The 15,245-nt window shown below is 38.6% G+C and overlaps 1 protein-coding gene and 1 long non-coding RNA gene across 6 annotated transcripts in view; one reads left to right on the top strand and one right to left on the bottom strand.

Moving 5' to 3' along the window:
• Positions 1 to 2,581: 2,581 nt before the first annotated feature.
• On the bottom strand, positions 2,582 to 9,369 carry LOC103140426 (phospholipid scramblase 1). 5 transcript variants are annotated; one of them, XM_016673180.1, is made up of 7 exons: positions 9,221 to 9,369; positions 8,493 to 8,570; positions 7,916 to 7,958; positions 7,612 to 7,832; positions 6,536 to 6,697; positions 5,968 to 6,129; positions 2,582 to 4,454 (listed from the first exon to the last, which is right to left on the bottom strand). In XM_016673180.1, the coding sequence occupies exons 2-7, from the start codon at positions 8,559 to 8,561 to the stop codon at positions 4,425 to 4,427; spliced, it is 687 nt and encodes a 228-aa protein (XP_016528666.1). In that variant the 5' UTR covers positions 8,562 to 8,570; positions 9,221 to 9,369; the 3' UTR covers positions 2,582 to 4,424. The 5 variants fall into 5 exon arrangements, with proteins under 5 accessions (XP_016528666.1, XP_007555638.1, XP_007555640.2 ...); XM_007555576.2 differs by having other exon boundaries at positions 8,493 to 8,582; positions 9,222 to 9,367; XM_007555578.2 differs by lacking the exon at positions 9,221 to 9,369 and adding an exon at positions 9,101 to 9,213 and having other exon boundaries at positions 8,493 to 8,582.
• A 1,934-nt stretch (positions 9,370 to 11,303) lies between these two features.
• LOC103140425 (uncharacterized) overlaps positions 11,304 to 15,245 on the top strand; it is a 31,780-nt gene continuing 27,838 nt past the window's right edge. The window contains exon 1 of the long non-coding RNA XR_001662578.1: positions 11,304 to 15,233. This is a non-coding gene — a long non-coding RNA (uncharacterized LOC103140425). The remainder of the gene's footprint in view (positions 15,234 to 15,245) is intronic.

The raw sequence follows: 15,245 nt of genomic DNA, 5'->3' as shown, positions 1-15,245 counted from the left end.
TTATTATGTATCAGATTGTGTGATCTATGTTTATCGCTTTACTGAATGGAAAGATTATGTTCATAATTTAGATGTGGGAGATGGCTTTAGACAGCAAGAGAGGGATTGTAAACAGGCGAAATTTGCTTGCATTAATTTATTTCCATGTCACTGAGTTCAAATAATGTGGTAAGAAAAATTTTAGGTTATAATCTCTATTTTTTTTAACACACTTTGTAAAGTGACGTGGCCAAACATTTTCCAAATTTCACCACTGATTAGCTGATCAGTTGTGATCATCGTCTCCCAGATATTCCATTTGCGTAGGACTTCTGAGACTCAGGCTCTGACAAGAAAAAGAAAAAAAAAACAAACACCAGAACCACAAGAAAACTTGAACCACAAGAAAACTTGCACAATCAGTTGGAATGAGGACTAATCACCCTGTCAAGATTTGGTTGCGATAAGTGCTGCTACATTTGAGTTATTGTGTGTAATCGTAAATTCCTGCAAGACTGTTTGCCTTCTTTCCGTTTAATCTTGAGAGACAAGCGTTACTTTCATCAGAACTTTCTGCACGCTATTAAATTTTCTTCTGAATGTTAATTTTCATAAGTTTGAAGATAATTCTACATTATTCATTGTGGGTTTTTTTTCTTTGACAGTTTTTCTTCCCTGGATATTTTTTTTATTTTCTTCAGCTGGGACTTAAACTTGAAGCACTAGTGTGTTTTTAGAGATTTTTAAGTTGATTTGTTTTTGGTGTTTTATGCCTTGTGTGTGTTTTATGATTGAGCTCTCCATAGTGATTATGGAGCGCTCTCTTCACGGTTGACTGGCTGCCTTGGACATAAAAACCCAGAGGCAGGACCTAAGTCCCATCCTCTGCTTCCATCAACAGGCATCCTGCCACACTTGAAGAAATGCTTTTGAATGTATGTTTTATTGGATTGTGGCGTTGGATGAGTTAGGAGTTGCGATTAATTCTGTTTTTTCCATTTTTGGTTTTAGTGTTTGGATAGGCAGGGAAGCAACTATCAACTGTTTTACTCTTAGATGTTTCCACCTATTTTTTTTTTTTTTTTTGTTAGTGCTTTTTTTGAATTTTTAGCTCCACCTCTGAAACTAATCTGGACTGTATACATCATGTGTCCTTGAGGCCACTTTAATTTATGAACCAAGTTTTACTGAAATATGACTTTTTTTTTAAACCTGTCAAAAATCCACATGGCTTTTAAACTGGCTCGCTAATTACTAGTCTGTAGCTTTGCAGCCATCGTCCCACATCATAATGCTGTCATGACCATGTTTTGACTGTGGGCATGGTCAAACATGGTCGAAATAGTGCAACTCTCTTAGACTTATGAAGAGCTTAACTTTAGCTCCTCTTTTGTTCTTGATTTGTCTTTCTTATTCTAGAGTAAAGTAAATAATTGTGACAATTACAGATTGTGTCTTTTGTTGTTTTCTTAGGCTGTGCTTGTACAGATGTGGATTCAGCCATGTGTTTGTCCCAGTATGTTTGAAACACAAATAGCTCAAATTCCAGTGAGTGCCTTTGAGAACACCAGTACAGTCACCCCATTACAGAGCACAATGCATTCCACAGAGCTCCCAGTGCATGCTAAGTTGCAGGAATTATGAAACTATTATTTTTTTAATGACTTGTCATAGGATGAAATGGCTCCACTAGCTCAGATCTGTATATGTTTATGAACCACAGTTTGCATAAAAGAAATCTCCTGATTGAAAAAAAAAAATAATAAAAAAAAAAAATCTGAGAATTTTAAATTATATTTAATGTCCATATTCTTAAAAACAAGCCAATCCAGATATGTTTAATGAACAGGGACTGCTTGGTTAAAAACTAAATGGTCAACACCCAATATGATGGGAATCCGTCAGGGGTGTAAACAGGGAAGAACAAATGGCCTCTGGCTGGTCCATCTGGCAAATCCTACTCAAACAGAACGAATCAAAAATGTCTCAACTGCTGTTTGTTTAAATTGCCTGACTCCCATATAGAGAGCATACAGAGACTTTACTGTTTATGAGAAGCCAAGCTTTGACATGTGTCCATAAGAACACATGTTAAAGTTTTGGTCAAAACAGGGGGTTCCACTTGACATCTCCTCACTTGAGCACCAGCTCATTTATTTCCCACAGATTGAGATCTCTCGAGCAGCAAATCACTGTGTTATTGACATCTATATACATAGATGTGGTCGCTGAATCTAATTCACACCAAATGTTGACTATTACTCAACATCTCATTTTGCAGTACAGTGTTCAGTTTAATCAAGAAATGAATGTTTTCCAGCAGTGAATCGGAGATGTTTTCTATCTGGGGGTGAGGGGAGTTTCTGGTTGTGGTTAGATGTGTGGCTAGACCCTTTCAGAAAGAAATAAACAGAGACAGATGTTATTTTCCCATTCTTCCTTGTGTTACAGCTCAAAATAGGAAATTAAGGGAGATGCGTACTGAGGGCCACCAAACCATTTATCAGAGAGGGTGTTTGAATATTTTTGAGACTGGAAATACAGTGGCATAGACAGCTTCCAGAAAGTCTTCAATTAAGTAAAAACTGTAAAATTGAACAAGTTGCAATTGAACAATTTTGCAAATTTTATTGAGGTGGTTTTACAGACTATTTGCACAATTTAAGCCAAGCTCAGTTTTAATACATTGCAAGGACTAAACATTTTATTAATTCACAGTATTAGTGCAAAAGTAGAATACAGGCTTCATCTGTTTAACAGTTACACTGCATCACATTCTGTCCCAAATCGAAGGTTATGCACCAACAAAATGCATCCCAAACTTGTACTGCGCTGTAAAATGATCGGGTCAGCGGAAATGACATTTTACCAGGTTTACCTTGGCAATCTGCATGCCATTAAATTAGAAAAAGACAACCAACTCAAGAACTAGTCATAAAGTCTCCAATTTGATAATGGAAATAGATCTGGTGAATTAAATCCACTTATGGTAATTCTACAAGTAAGTGTCGGCTCACTGAAGGCAGAGTAAAACACTGTTGACAGAGGACATCTTAGGTTTGCACGGGTATAATCAATTTCTCTAACTGGCAGTATTCTTTACAAAAATAAAAGTCTATAGAATTTCAGGACTTAAATATGAGATAAAATGGCTTAAGATGGGTCTTTTTTTTCAAAGTTTGCAAATTGATGGGGGTTGTAAAAAAAATGCCTAAACAAAACAAAACAAAAAAAATTATAAAATGTCTTAACAGCACTATAAAAATACTGGCATTATTAAGAACATAATCCATGTCTTTCTTGTTACATTTCGACATGATCAAAGAGCAAGTAGCTGCCAGTGGCTTTAATAGAACCTATTGGTTTTGTATGATTTCTAATATTTAAACTGCAAAACTATCACGATGGAACTGCAAGAACATGGATACACAGACCATGCCATGCATGCTCCACAGGATGGAAACAAAAATAAATAAATAAATAAATCATCTTGATATATGTAGAATTAAATGCAAGTGTGTAATTTCCAAAATCAGCAGTGATCAGAACTACAGTGCAGCAGCATGCATTTCAACCTGAGTTTGTCCGAAAATACAGACTAGTATTGAAAAAATAATAATAAATACATAACCAACTTCTATTAGTGAGTTTTGAAATTGTTCATTTGGAAAAATGAACCGATACTAAGCAATTATCTAGCTCCCTCTCCTGGTCACTGCTGACATGTCATAAGAAGCTACAGTTCCTCCCTAAAAAAATAAAAAATAAAATATCCACTGTGTAAATAAAATTATAGATGCTGCACAACCTTAAAACGTTACAGTATATGCATCACTTAACACACACTCAAAGCTTGTTTTGCTTTTCACAATTCCAAACTTCTACATTACATGAATTGTTTATCACACCACCTAACATACCTACAAAATCGGCAACGTGTGTGTTAAATATCTGAATGGACAAAATTCTATTAGCATACTTTTTTTCAAAGTGTATAACAGAACATGGCTGTTTTTCCTTTTCTAAATCTTACACCAGTGTCTTCTTACTGTGAAAAAAAAAATAATAAAAATCTTTCATAGCAGTTATTAAAACTCTTGGGCCCAATATGTAATCAGTAACCATCATGTAAATACACCCTATAAATAAACACAGAAACACCCATACAATCACTGCTATTCAAAAAAAAAAAAAAAAAAAAAAATGAAATAGTAACAGAACCCACACAGCCACAGGAACAAGACAAACGAACCTGAGCAGCTGAAGCAAAAAAAACAAACCTTCTACATTTCATTGTTCATGCAATGTTAGAACTTTTGGGCTCATTTTAGTACTCTATTTATTGAAGGTTGTTTGATCGATCTGCATTTTGGGACTGATCGTCATGGCTTCGTGGCCTTGTTCCACTAGGATTGCGATGTAGAAATCCTGCTTGGCTCCTAGTCTCAGTTGGTAGTCTCAAAAAACATGAAATCCTGTTGTTAACGTGAACAAGAAGAAAGTGTTAATGATGAAGCCAAAACTAAAACTGGTATTCATGTGACACTTATTGGGTGGAAATGCATCATGAAAGGGCTTGGAATACATTTACTGAATGGAAATCGACAGCTAGACAATAAATCACATTTTACCTTTATTTTATTGTACGTGCAGCTCGTTATTATTATTTTGATCCAGGTACTGACTCAACTTTTAAGTCTGGTCCACAAAACACAGTTGCAGTGAAGGGTTTGGGGACGTCACTCAAAGATTAATAGTAACCAGCTTTATCTATTATTCAAAAGCCAATTTTGATGCGAGTTTGGGGATAGTGATACCAGACTGTGTCCAAAGTTTAACTCTAGATTCTGATTTTATGTAAAACTAAAAACATTAAACGAGACTTTTACGAGACCATGTATTGAAAGGCTAAAGGCCTAGAATGAAGCCCTCAATCCAAAGTCAACACCTTCAAGCTCATCTGAACTTTGCAGGTGCCAAAAGGGAAAGACCAATGCCTTATTTTTATGGATAGACAAGACAATAATTTAATTTTTGGGACAAGATATATGTTTGGAAGAGTGAAGGTGAGATTTTCCAACCAAAAGACATTGTTTCAACAGTCAGAATGTTGGTGGCATTATGCTGTTGGGTTCTTTTTGCTGCAATTAGTGCTGGCACAGCATAGAAGGAATTATGAGGAAAGAAGGACTTCATCTCCAACACCCTCTATATGAATTGAAGCACACACCAAATCTGGCTTTAGAGTGGATAAAATAGGACAATAGTGAGCTTTCTGGAAAGCCAAGCCCTACTGGAAATCTGCAAACTACCCTCAGCAGTCAAGTCCATGTTAGAAAACTAGCCAAAGTTCTCCTCCGATTCTGCCTCGCTACACCTTTGGACAACCAAAATCACAAGATCACTTTTTTTTTTTAAAGCCAGAATCATGCTAGCAGCTTGCTGAAGACTACAGAATGCCTGTGGTCAACTTGCCTCAGGATATTTACTTAAATACTTAATTGGGCGTATGTAAACAATTGACCCTGTGTGGGGAAGAAAAAAAAAAAATCTCTAAATTCAACCCTGTGTAAGAAAAATAATCAAATAAATCATCGAAACCCCCAAATTAAAATGGCATTCCTGGCCTTTGTAGGTCCATGTAAACATCTCATCCAAACTGTAGCTCAAACAGTCTTGGACTGGGTTTCGTTTTAGGTCATAAATAATACTAAATGTAGCCTCAGTGGTAATCTAATTAGAAGCTCCATGAAGATCCCGACTACCAGCAACAAGAAACTTTCCCGATGAGAGCAGGGTCAAGTGAGGCCATGGCGTCTGCGGCAGCCGCACTTATACAGACGCTTGCTTTCAAATTACAACGTGAGAATCCCCCAAACTGCATCCTTTACAAGATCCTGACATTACAGGTCATCATCACATTTCAGGCTGATTTACTGCTATAAGTATATGTATAAGAGAAATGTTTTTTTTTTATGCTGCACTTACAATGAGAAAACATGCGCCGATCATTACAGCTTTCATCCTCACGTCCAGATCCATGGGAAACTGAATGCCGAAGTTGTCGGCGTCTGTGAATGCCTCCCGTAGCAGTCCTGTCCACTGCTTGCTGATTTTTCCGATCTTGCTGACTTCGTCCATTGTCAAAATCTGTGGGGGGGAAAAAAAAAAAAAAAGCATCCAGGATATAGAAAATAAGTGTGTTGAATTAGGATACGGATCAGTGAGCAGTTTATTTTCATGTATATTATTACTTATGACCAAAGGAATTTCTTTATTTCTGTAAAGTCTTCAAAGACCCGAGAGAGAAATCATGGCCGTAAAACATGTTTCGTTTTCCCATCCACAGGGTCTTGTAAAACGCCTACATCACTGACCCCGAACCCCCCTTCACGGCTCAGTCTAATAAAACTATGCGAACCACGGAACAAAGGCCAGATTGTGACCAAAATGTCAGTGTGTCCTGTTCGTCACTGGAAACTCCCTGACAGTTGTTAAAGGGAAAAGCTGTTAGACTGTTAGGACCGATTCAAGTCATTTAAATAAAGAGCCCCACCTCGAAGTCAACATCGGGAAGGCAGCTCCAGCCACAGAAGGGCCCATGGATCTTCAGTACCGGTTCATTGTGTTCATTTGCTACAATAAATTTAGGAGACAACGGATGCCACTGCTGTATCACGTAGCCAACCGTGTTACCGGGTGGAGCCTGCACCTCCAGCTGGAAGAGGAAGAAAAACGTGACTGTTTTTTACACCCTAAACGACCAAGCTTTCAAAATACATGCAAAATACAAAGAACAAATATTGTGCCAGGCATACGTTTTGACATGGTGCCACAAAAGTAAACCTATTTGACTGGAATTTTATTTAAGAGTTCTCTAGGTTATTGTCCTGCTTGAAGATAAACTTACTCCTGAGTCTCAAGTCTTTTACAGCCACTTTCTGCTGAAGAACAACATCCCCACACCACAATGCTGCCACCACTGCTTTACCATGGAATGGTGAGATTAGGATGTTGCCTGGCTATAGATATTTTGCCACACATAGAGTTTTGCAAGGTCAGAATGTTTGTTTTTGGCCTCATCTGACCTAAGCACCTACTTCCACATGTTTAATCTTCTTTTGAGAAGATTTTGCTGGCTTTACTTTCAGAACTGTACTTTTTGTCACTTGTCAAAAACAAAAAGGCCAAATTTGTACAGGTGAAAAATGATGATTTGTCCTATCAACAGATTTTTGGATCTGAGTTGTGGCTCTCTGCAGCTACCACTGGCCTCTTTCCCTGTTTTGAAGCTCTCCATGCTCAACCTGTGCGTTGAACCGGACAAACAAACCTTGGTAGGTTTGAGTGGCATTTTATTTAGGGACATAGAAGTAAGGTGTCTCATGAACCTTTCATCATCTTATTTTATTTTTTTTTAAAGCATGAATAATTTTTTCTTCTACTCCACATTAGCCTGCTACTTTCTATGGGTCTGCCACATAAAGTCCTAATAAAATTAATGCAACAATGAAAGTAACATGCCAAGTGTAAAATATGGGGCTGAATACTTCTGAAAGGCAGTGTAAAGAACTTCTGAATGCTCCCACTTGATTTCTACAATGCAATTCGTGACCAGGCGATTGAACTCACTTCTTGTAAACAGCACGGGAAGAAGCAAGACATACACTTCAGCGGCCTGGTGACGCTGATGATCTCCTGGCCAAAGTTGTCGAGGACATGGATGTTAAAGGGCCGCAGGGGGCCGCAGCACTGCCGGCTCAGACAGTCGTTCTCCTCGACGGCGTAGAACACATTCTGACCCATGACGTTCCGCACCTCATACTTGTTATTGCTTTCAAAACCGACTAGGGCTGTGTGAGTTGAAGCATACGACATCAGCTGTTGTTGCAGCAAAAAAAAAGAAAAAGGAAAATACTCATACTATATACTGTACCTTCAACAACCTCAACCTTCTGTTTGATGAGGAGCTGATCCACCTGGAAAACCACATATAAGCATTTTATTTTTTTTTAATGCAACCAAATAAAAATAGAAACAAAGAAGGGATTTTGTTGGGGTGGAGGGGGGTTAGACATTATGTGACAGGATTCGCAAGGCTTGGACAAAGGAGACAATGCATGAAGAGTTACAAAAAGTGCATGGTGACAGATCATGTGGCACACAGGTGTATTTTATTTCACCAAGCATGCAACTGCTGAAGGTCATTGGCTGCACCAGAAACTTTTTAGAGGCTCCATAGCAAAAAGGGTCAGGACATGCATATTTTAAGTTATTATTATGACATAGAGATTTTTTTTTATTTCACTTCACCGACTTAGAATATTTTGTGCAGATGTATTATCAAGAAACTAGATTAAATAAAGACATTTAAATACAAGTTGTAATGTAACAAAAACAAACAAAAATGCCAAGAGGTGAATACTTTCACAAGGCACTGTGAACATACTTTTAACTTTTTCAATGCATATCAAGGTGCACTTTAACTTTAATGTAGGGCAACATGGTCTTACAGTTGTCAGGTACTCTAATCCTGGTGGACACCCTGGTATTCCTGGGCTGGGCACAGCGTACATGTTCATGTTTCCAGAATGCTGGGAGACCTGTTGATGTGTAGGAAACTGTTTAAAACAGCAAACTGGCGCCATCTTGTGATAATTTAGGTCACAGTCATAAACAAATGCTGAACCATCGCAGTTGAGGAAATTCAGACAGTGCCTTTGCTTCATTAAAAAAAAATAAAAATAAAAAGTTAATATATTTAAATATTAAAAAATAAAAGAATAAAAAATGAGGAAGTGTGTTTTCCCTCAAGTCATCGCCCGGGGAATCTCAGTGCTACAGGGGTCTACGTGATGGTGGGCGACACAGACATTTCTGGTTATAACTGGAAGTGAAAGGCTTCCATATATAACTCGGCAGCGTGGGAAATCCTCTTACTTGCTCTCGTTTACACGCGAACAACAGACTTAAACGTGAACTCCAACAATAGGCACACCAGCCGTGTCCATGGAGGTTGCGTCAATGGAGATCGCGGCAACGGGTCGTGTTACGCATGTTTACTCCTCACGTCTCGTCAGTTAGAGAGAATCGAGCGCACACCGACGTCTCATCTGCCCACCTCTTCATTGAAACGCTCGTGCAAAGCTTTCCGTAAGGCTGCTTTTTCCACGCGTGTCGCCCACAACTTGGAACTCCACATTAAAACCGAGAAATAAAACGCGAGAAAAATAAATACTCACCGATCTTTGACGTGCTACTTCCAATAATAACGGGTCACTCAGAATGGAAGCAAAGCTGTGAAATAAACCTCTAATCTGATTGGGCGACGTCACAGCGCTTCCTACTCTCCTGCGCCAATGGGAATATAGCACAGTAGATCTAAGCGAACAGAAGCAAACAGAAGCGACTAGAGCTGAAATAAATAGAGCACACGAAGCTGGGAGTTTTAATTCAGGAAATCCTTAAATAATAATAACTCACATTTATCAAGTGTTTCATCTGTTTTTCTTCCTTATTATCGACTCGGAGATAAAGTTTGAGTCAACAATAGAAAATAGATATTTATCATTTGGCCACTCTTGGAGTCAAAGTTTAAATCTATGATTCCTAATATAACTATAATTTACATAAACACAACTAAATATCAGCATAGTGAGAGAGTGAGAAAAGTAATAAGAGTAAAAAGTGTGGTACTCAGAGAGGCAGGGAGGGGCAAGATCATGTAACGATTTTAAAACAAAGAAATTTGAAAATGAACTTTAAAATGGGCAGGCACGCATTGCAGAGAGGATAAAATTGGAGGGACATGCGCTCTTCTTTGTGTTCCAGTTTTTAAAAAATGCAGTATTTTACATGAACTGAAGGGATTAGAAAGATGACTTAATAAATCCAAGGTACAAGTAATTACAGCACAAACCAGCCCACTTGTTACAACGGCATGGATTACTACTTGTACGACAAGATAGTTTTTTTTTAACATTTATTAAATTTGTCAAAGTGAAACATTTAGAAGCAGATTTCTGGTTGGGGGGATAAACATTTAGCATTAGGCGTTTTTGCCATATCTGAGTGTTCCATTGCTTACTCCAAATTTCTAAGTTCATCACAACCTGATGATGGCGACAGGATTGCATAACCTGCCAAAAGCAGAAACACGATCACAAGGTTACACCTTGACCTTTTCTAGAAATTCTGTCCATAAAGGTAATGAACCAAATTGGTGACAAAGGGCAACTTTGCCGGAGACCAGCTCTTACTGTAAATGAACCTGACTTACTGCTGGTAATGCAGACCTAGCTCTGATACTGAAAGTCCATATGAAAGAGCCTGGTACCCCACATTCCCAGAGTACCCACCACAGGATTCCCCAAGGGACATGACTGAATGTCTTCTCGAGGTCCACAAAACATATGTAGGCTGGTAGAGGTAAAGGTAAAGATAATTTTATTTATATAACACATTTGTAGCAACAAGGCAATACAAAATGCTTGCGCAAACTCCATGCACCGCCCAGCGCTCTGCTGAGGGTGTAGAGTTGAGCCAGTTTTCCACAAACAGAATGAATTAAAACCACAATGATCTTCCTGAATCCAAGATTTGACCCTCCTCTCCAGAACCCCTGAATAGACCTTACCAGGGTGGCTTGGGAGTGTGATCCTCCTTTTTAAATAGGAGGATCACATCTAGACCCAACATCCATCTATTATCATTTCTCACTGGAAAAGACAGTATGAATGAGGAGGTCTTCGAAGTACTCTGCAAAGTCTTGAGTCAATATCAGCAGCATACTATCTCCACCATAAACTGTGGTGGTGACACACCACTTCTGACGCCTGAGACACCGGATGGTGGACCACACACGCCTCAAAGTTGTATGGAAGTGGTTCTCCATGGTCTCTCCGAACTCCTCCTACACCTCAGTTTTTGCCTCTGCGTCCATAGCCACATTCCATTTGGACTGCCAGTACTCATCAGTCAAAACTGACTGATGAGTACTGGCAGTCCAAAGACCAACATATCAAAAAATCCCAACTCCAGATAATTAAATAAGCTTGACAATAGTAAACAGACAACTGTGCAGAATATGATGAGACTAAAATTGAAATGAATAAACATTTCAATAATAGAGGGAATAATAGAGTTCAGCTCTGGTCAACTTTTGGTGGAGAGGTCTCTGATGACCTGAGGGTTTCCAGATGTTTCATAATAGCCGCACAACAATGACAGCATGTATGGTGCACTTAAAATGTCTCTTAAAAATGTCACCACATTATTTTTGTTTTATAATTTTTGAAATATTTTCATGTATTCTATCTTTTTTTTTCAAAATAAATTAGATTTTATTTGCTTTTTGACGTGATATTATGTCTGAAATTATTGTCCTAAGGTTGAGATGGGAGCAGTAGTGTTGAAGCGGAACCTTTGTTTAGGGGGCGTTACTTCCGGGTTGGTTTTGGGGCGGACTTCCTGTTAGCCTCAGACGCAAATGTGAATGCTAAAAGTAGTACTTCAGTTGTGATTGTTGAATTTTATTTCATTATTCTTCATGTTAGTACAGTGAAAACACACCAAAACTACTCTGTACGAGTTTACTTCTTATTTTTTTATAAGGAAATAACACTGCGTTGCAGTTCCTGTGCACCGTTCTGCTAGTAGTTGTAAGTTTTATCAGCAGACGTTTAGATCGGCAGGATGCCAACCCGTGCTGGGGATGTCCCGTGGGGTTACGTGAAGACCTTACTCCTGTTTTTAGGAGTTTTTTTCCTAGGTTTGTTTGAATAATATTCAGTGCATGTTGCTTGTTGACTCATAAAGTAGTTCAGATCATGAGTAAAGTGAGCCCAATTAAAGTTAAAGGTAGAGAAACTATTCTTTGTTCATGAAGTTCGGGAATTCAGAAGTTAAAATTGACACAATGCCATGTTGGTGTTTTTTTGTAATCATGTTACTCTGCTTTTGATCATTAAGTTAAAATCAGTGTGCATTTTGATATCCATGCCAGCTAATATGCATCTAAATGCAGTAAAACTAAGAACAGTTGCTTTATCCTGTCTAATACAATATATCTTGGTTGTTCTCATCCAAGTGATGGAATTGTAATGTGAAAAAGGTCATGTATGACATTACTTGTTAGTAGTCAGAAAAGTAAATTAGGCTTAGAAAACAAAGGTAATGTAACTTGTACACTGTAAAAAGGTTGTTGGTTAACAAATGAAACGGACACAATCTGAAAATCAGCAGTTCGGTCATCATTACTGAATCTTATTTTATTATTCTTCAGACTGTGCAATTCGCTGTTATAGCAGTCCTGGCACTTGAGACCTGTAACACATATCAACAATATTCTATATCCCAAAATACCATTTGGATGTAATATTGGTTTGGCTACATTATTCACAGTTTTAAGCACTCGTGCTCTGCATGTTGATGAAATATTTGGCCAGCTGAAAGGATTCTAACAGCCTTTATTGCTCACACCTGATGTGCGTATGTTGTGGATGATGAGATGCTGCAGGTTACAGAGAGCTGAGAGGACATGGTGTAATGGTAAAAAAAAATAGAAGCATTTGGAAAATGGTGATCGTAATCAAAATTGTCATCACAATTTTCCGCAGTGGCATTGCATTTACAAATGTTCTTTAAGTGCAATACTGTATGGTATTGCATTTAAAGCTAATATGTTCTTAGCTTGTAAAGTGGACTGAGAATAAATTTCAAGCTTACAATGTTGTATATTAATTATTAAAAGCATAAATTAAGAAAGTTGTTAGATTGTCCTAGAGTAGGAGAGCTGAATAATAGAATATTCTGCACAAAACCTTGTTTTTCCTGAAAAATAATACCAAAGCACAAACACAAAAAAACTCTAAATTTGCACTGTGACACTTTGCATCCACTAGAGTGCAGTGTTGAGCTAGAGGCACAGGGTAACGTTGGCCAAAAGCCGGAGTTACCCCTTTAGTTGCAAAGGGCTGCACTCAACCCTACTCAGCGCACACAGATGCACACAAATGCACTTGCTGCCGCTTAATAAATTGTGTGCCATTGTTGGGTCGAGTATCCTTATTTGCGAATACAAATTACCTGATTTTCTCAAGGGCTACTGATTTTTTTCAAGCAACGCTAATGAGAACAAATGATGACTCGCACGCAGATCTGCTGACACTTCAGGTGCAAATGCCTAAAAATGCGTTTTAATTGATTGGTTTTATGGCCATCGCTTATAGTGACCTTGTGTGGGTAAAGCAATAGACAACTTCGGTGTTTTAAAACTGTGAAATAAAAATGTTTAATGTATTGGGACCCAAACGGACATGTTTCTTTATCATATCAACTGCTCACAGAGAAGCAAAACACATGTTCTTCATCAGTGTGATCAAAACAAAGTGATGCAGTGACTGTGAAATAGTCGCTCTCATCTGAATAAACAGACTGGACAGTCAGGGGTCTTTGAAAGCCAGTCAGATTGACTTACTGACTCCCACAGCCCACTTACTCCCACTGGGGTAAAGCCTTTGGATAATATGCATGTGTGTACCAATCATAGAGGCTTTGCGCTTGACATTCCTACCTATTCTAAGATTCCTTTTCTTCTTCTCTGCTCTTATTTTTTTTTGTGTGTAAAGGTACTGCTCTTTATACGCTTGGGTAATCTTTCGTGCACTCCTAACGAGGTTGTCAGATTGGCCGTATAATGAGGAGCCTAAAGATGAATGTAAAAATACCCCCATTACACCACTTTCATCCTCTTGTTCATTAGGTTAGCATATAAGGTTACAGTGCATCTAGCCCCTATGTTGTACATGGAAAATTGAGTGTGTCACTGAAGGTGCAGCTTAACCTTGAAACAATTTTGATCTTCAGTGTAGATATAATTTTTTTTTTTTTTTCTTAGAGAATTTTGGTGACTGACAGAGGTTTTCTTGAAGTATTCACACCCTAGTTTAAAAATATTCCAATTAATCATTTATATTTTTTTATTCCCCTCCAAAAAAAAAACCCGGCTTTTGTTCCGTCTTTGTCTCTCCACCTCTGCCCATCCCTCGCCTCCCTCTGTCTCTTCATTTCTCTCATTTCTGCACCCCTGTCAAGTGCTTTGTTTGCTCTGACTTTCCATGTGGTTATCTGAGCGCAGACAGTATGCCTCGCCCTGGCACAGGACCTCAGTTTCCAAGGCAACTTTATAATTGTTTTGGATGCGTTCCAGACGCCACTGGATACCAAGGCATTATTGATGTCAAAAGAAACATGTATGAAATGAGGAGATGTGGAGGTGTCCATATGGTTCCGTACACAGCCATGCAAAGCCATTTAACGCTTTTCTCTTTTTTTCTTTTTTCCTTTTTTTTTTTTTTGCAATGGGAGTTTTTTGTGACATCGCTGAATAGATCCCACATGTGCCGCATGATATTTCATAATTTTGATCTCTCCGTATCACAAAAGGGGATAATGGCACGTGAAGTGAGCCGCTGAACTGTGCAATATTTCTCCTATTCATGTCATTAAGTCATTGTCACAGTATGTTCTGCCAACCGTACTGAATACAATGTGTCTATTATGCTTCTTTAGCCCCAAAAAATAGGAAGCGAAAATAAGAATTTGGTCCATCTGAGCTCAAGTCCATGGCAACAAAAAGGTTGGAACTGTGCTGCTTCTGGCTTTAATTCACCACAAGCAGGCTTTGTTTTGACAGGAGAGGCTGCTTGGTTGTCACCATAACCATATTGCGACTCCACAACCCACCCTTCTTCTTGCGCACCAACATATGCACAGCATCACAGAAGCTCTTAGCCACGAATTGTGGTCATTAAAATAACATATATTGTCAACAGCAACGAGATGAGCCTAATCGCTCCGGCTAAATTACCAATCTACAAATGTCTCTCACAAGTTGCTCAGGGAAACTCTTGGAAACAGTATTTTTTCATATGTTTAACTGTGTAACTGAAATAAGGCCCTGACTGATCTTTTTTTCCCCTTTTCTCCCCTTCTGATCTCTAGCCTCCCCTCCCTCGGCTTAATTTATGACCTGTGAGGAGGAACCCAGGGAGTGAGAAGTGAGTGAGACTGGTTTGAAAGCCGTGAATAGGGAAGGGGGCAACAGGCCCTCCAAATAACACAAAGGAGGCAACCACAGCTGTTTGGAGGCAACACAAGCCTCCGCAAGACGCTGTCTTCTTCCAGACCTACACCCGTGCTGACTTTGCAAGCAGCATGCTTGTGTTTGAAAGCTGTAACTTCACTTCTTGTAGGTGAGAACTAAT

Source organism: Poecilia formosa, unplaced genomic scaffold (assembly GCF_000485575.1).
Source record: "Poecilia formosa unplaced genomic scaffold, Poecilia_formosa-5.1.2 Scaffold71, whole genome shotgun sequence".
Taxonomy (NCBI): Eukaryota; Metazoa; Chordata; class Actinopteri; order Cyprinodontiformes; family Poeciliidae; genus Poecilia; species Poecilia formosa.
The sequence above is the reverse complement of the archived record's forward strand: the minus strand, read 5'-3'. Positions and strand labels throughout refer to the sequence as shown.

What these genes read in the sequence shown, in the direction of transcription:
- LOC103140426 (XM_007555575.2), bottom strand. Translation starts at nt 8,708, where the DNA reads ATGAAGCAAAGGCACTGTCTGAATTTCCTCAACTGCGATGGTTCAGCA. An exon ending in GATTAGAGTACCTGACAACT is followed by an intron (nt 7,959 to 8,492) that starts GTAAGACCATGT and finishes GTGGTTTTCCAG; the next exon opens with GTGGATCAGCTCCTCATCAA. An exon ending in TCGGCGCATGTTTTCTCATT is followed by an intron (nt 4,455 to 5,967) that starts GTAAGTGCAGCA and finishes CGTTAACAACAG; the next exon opens with GATTTCATGTTTTTTGAGAC.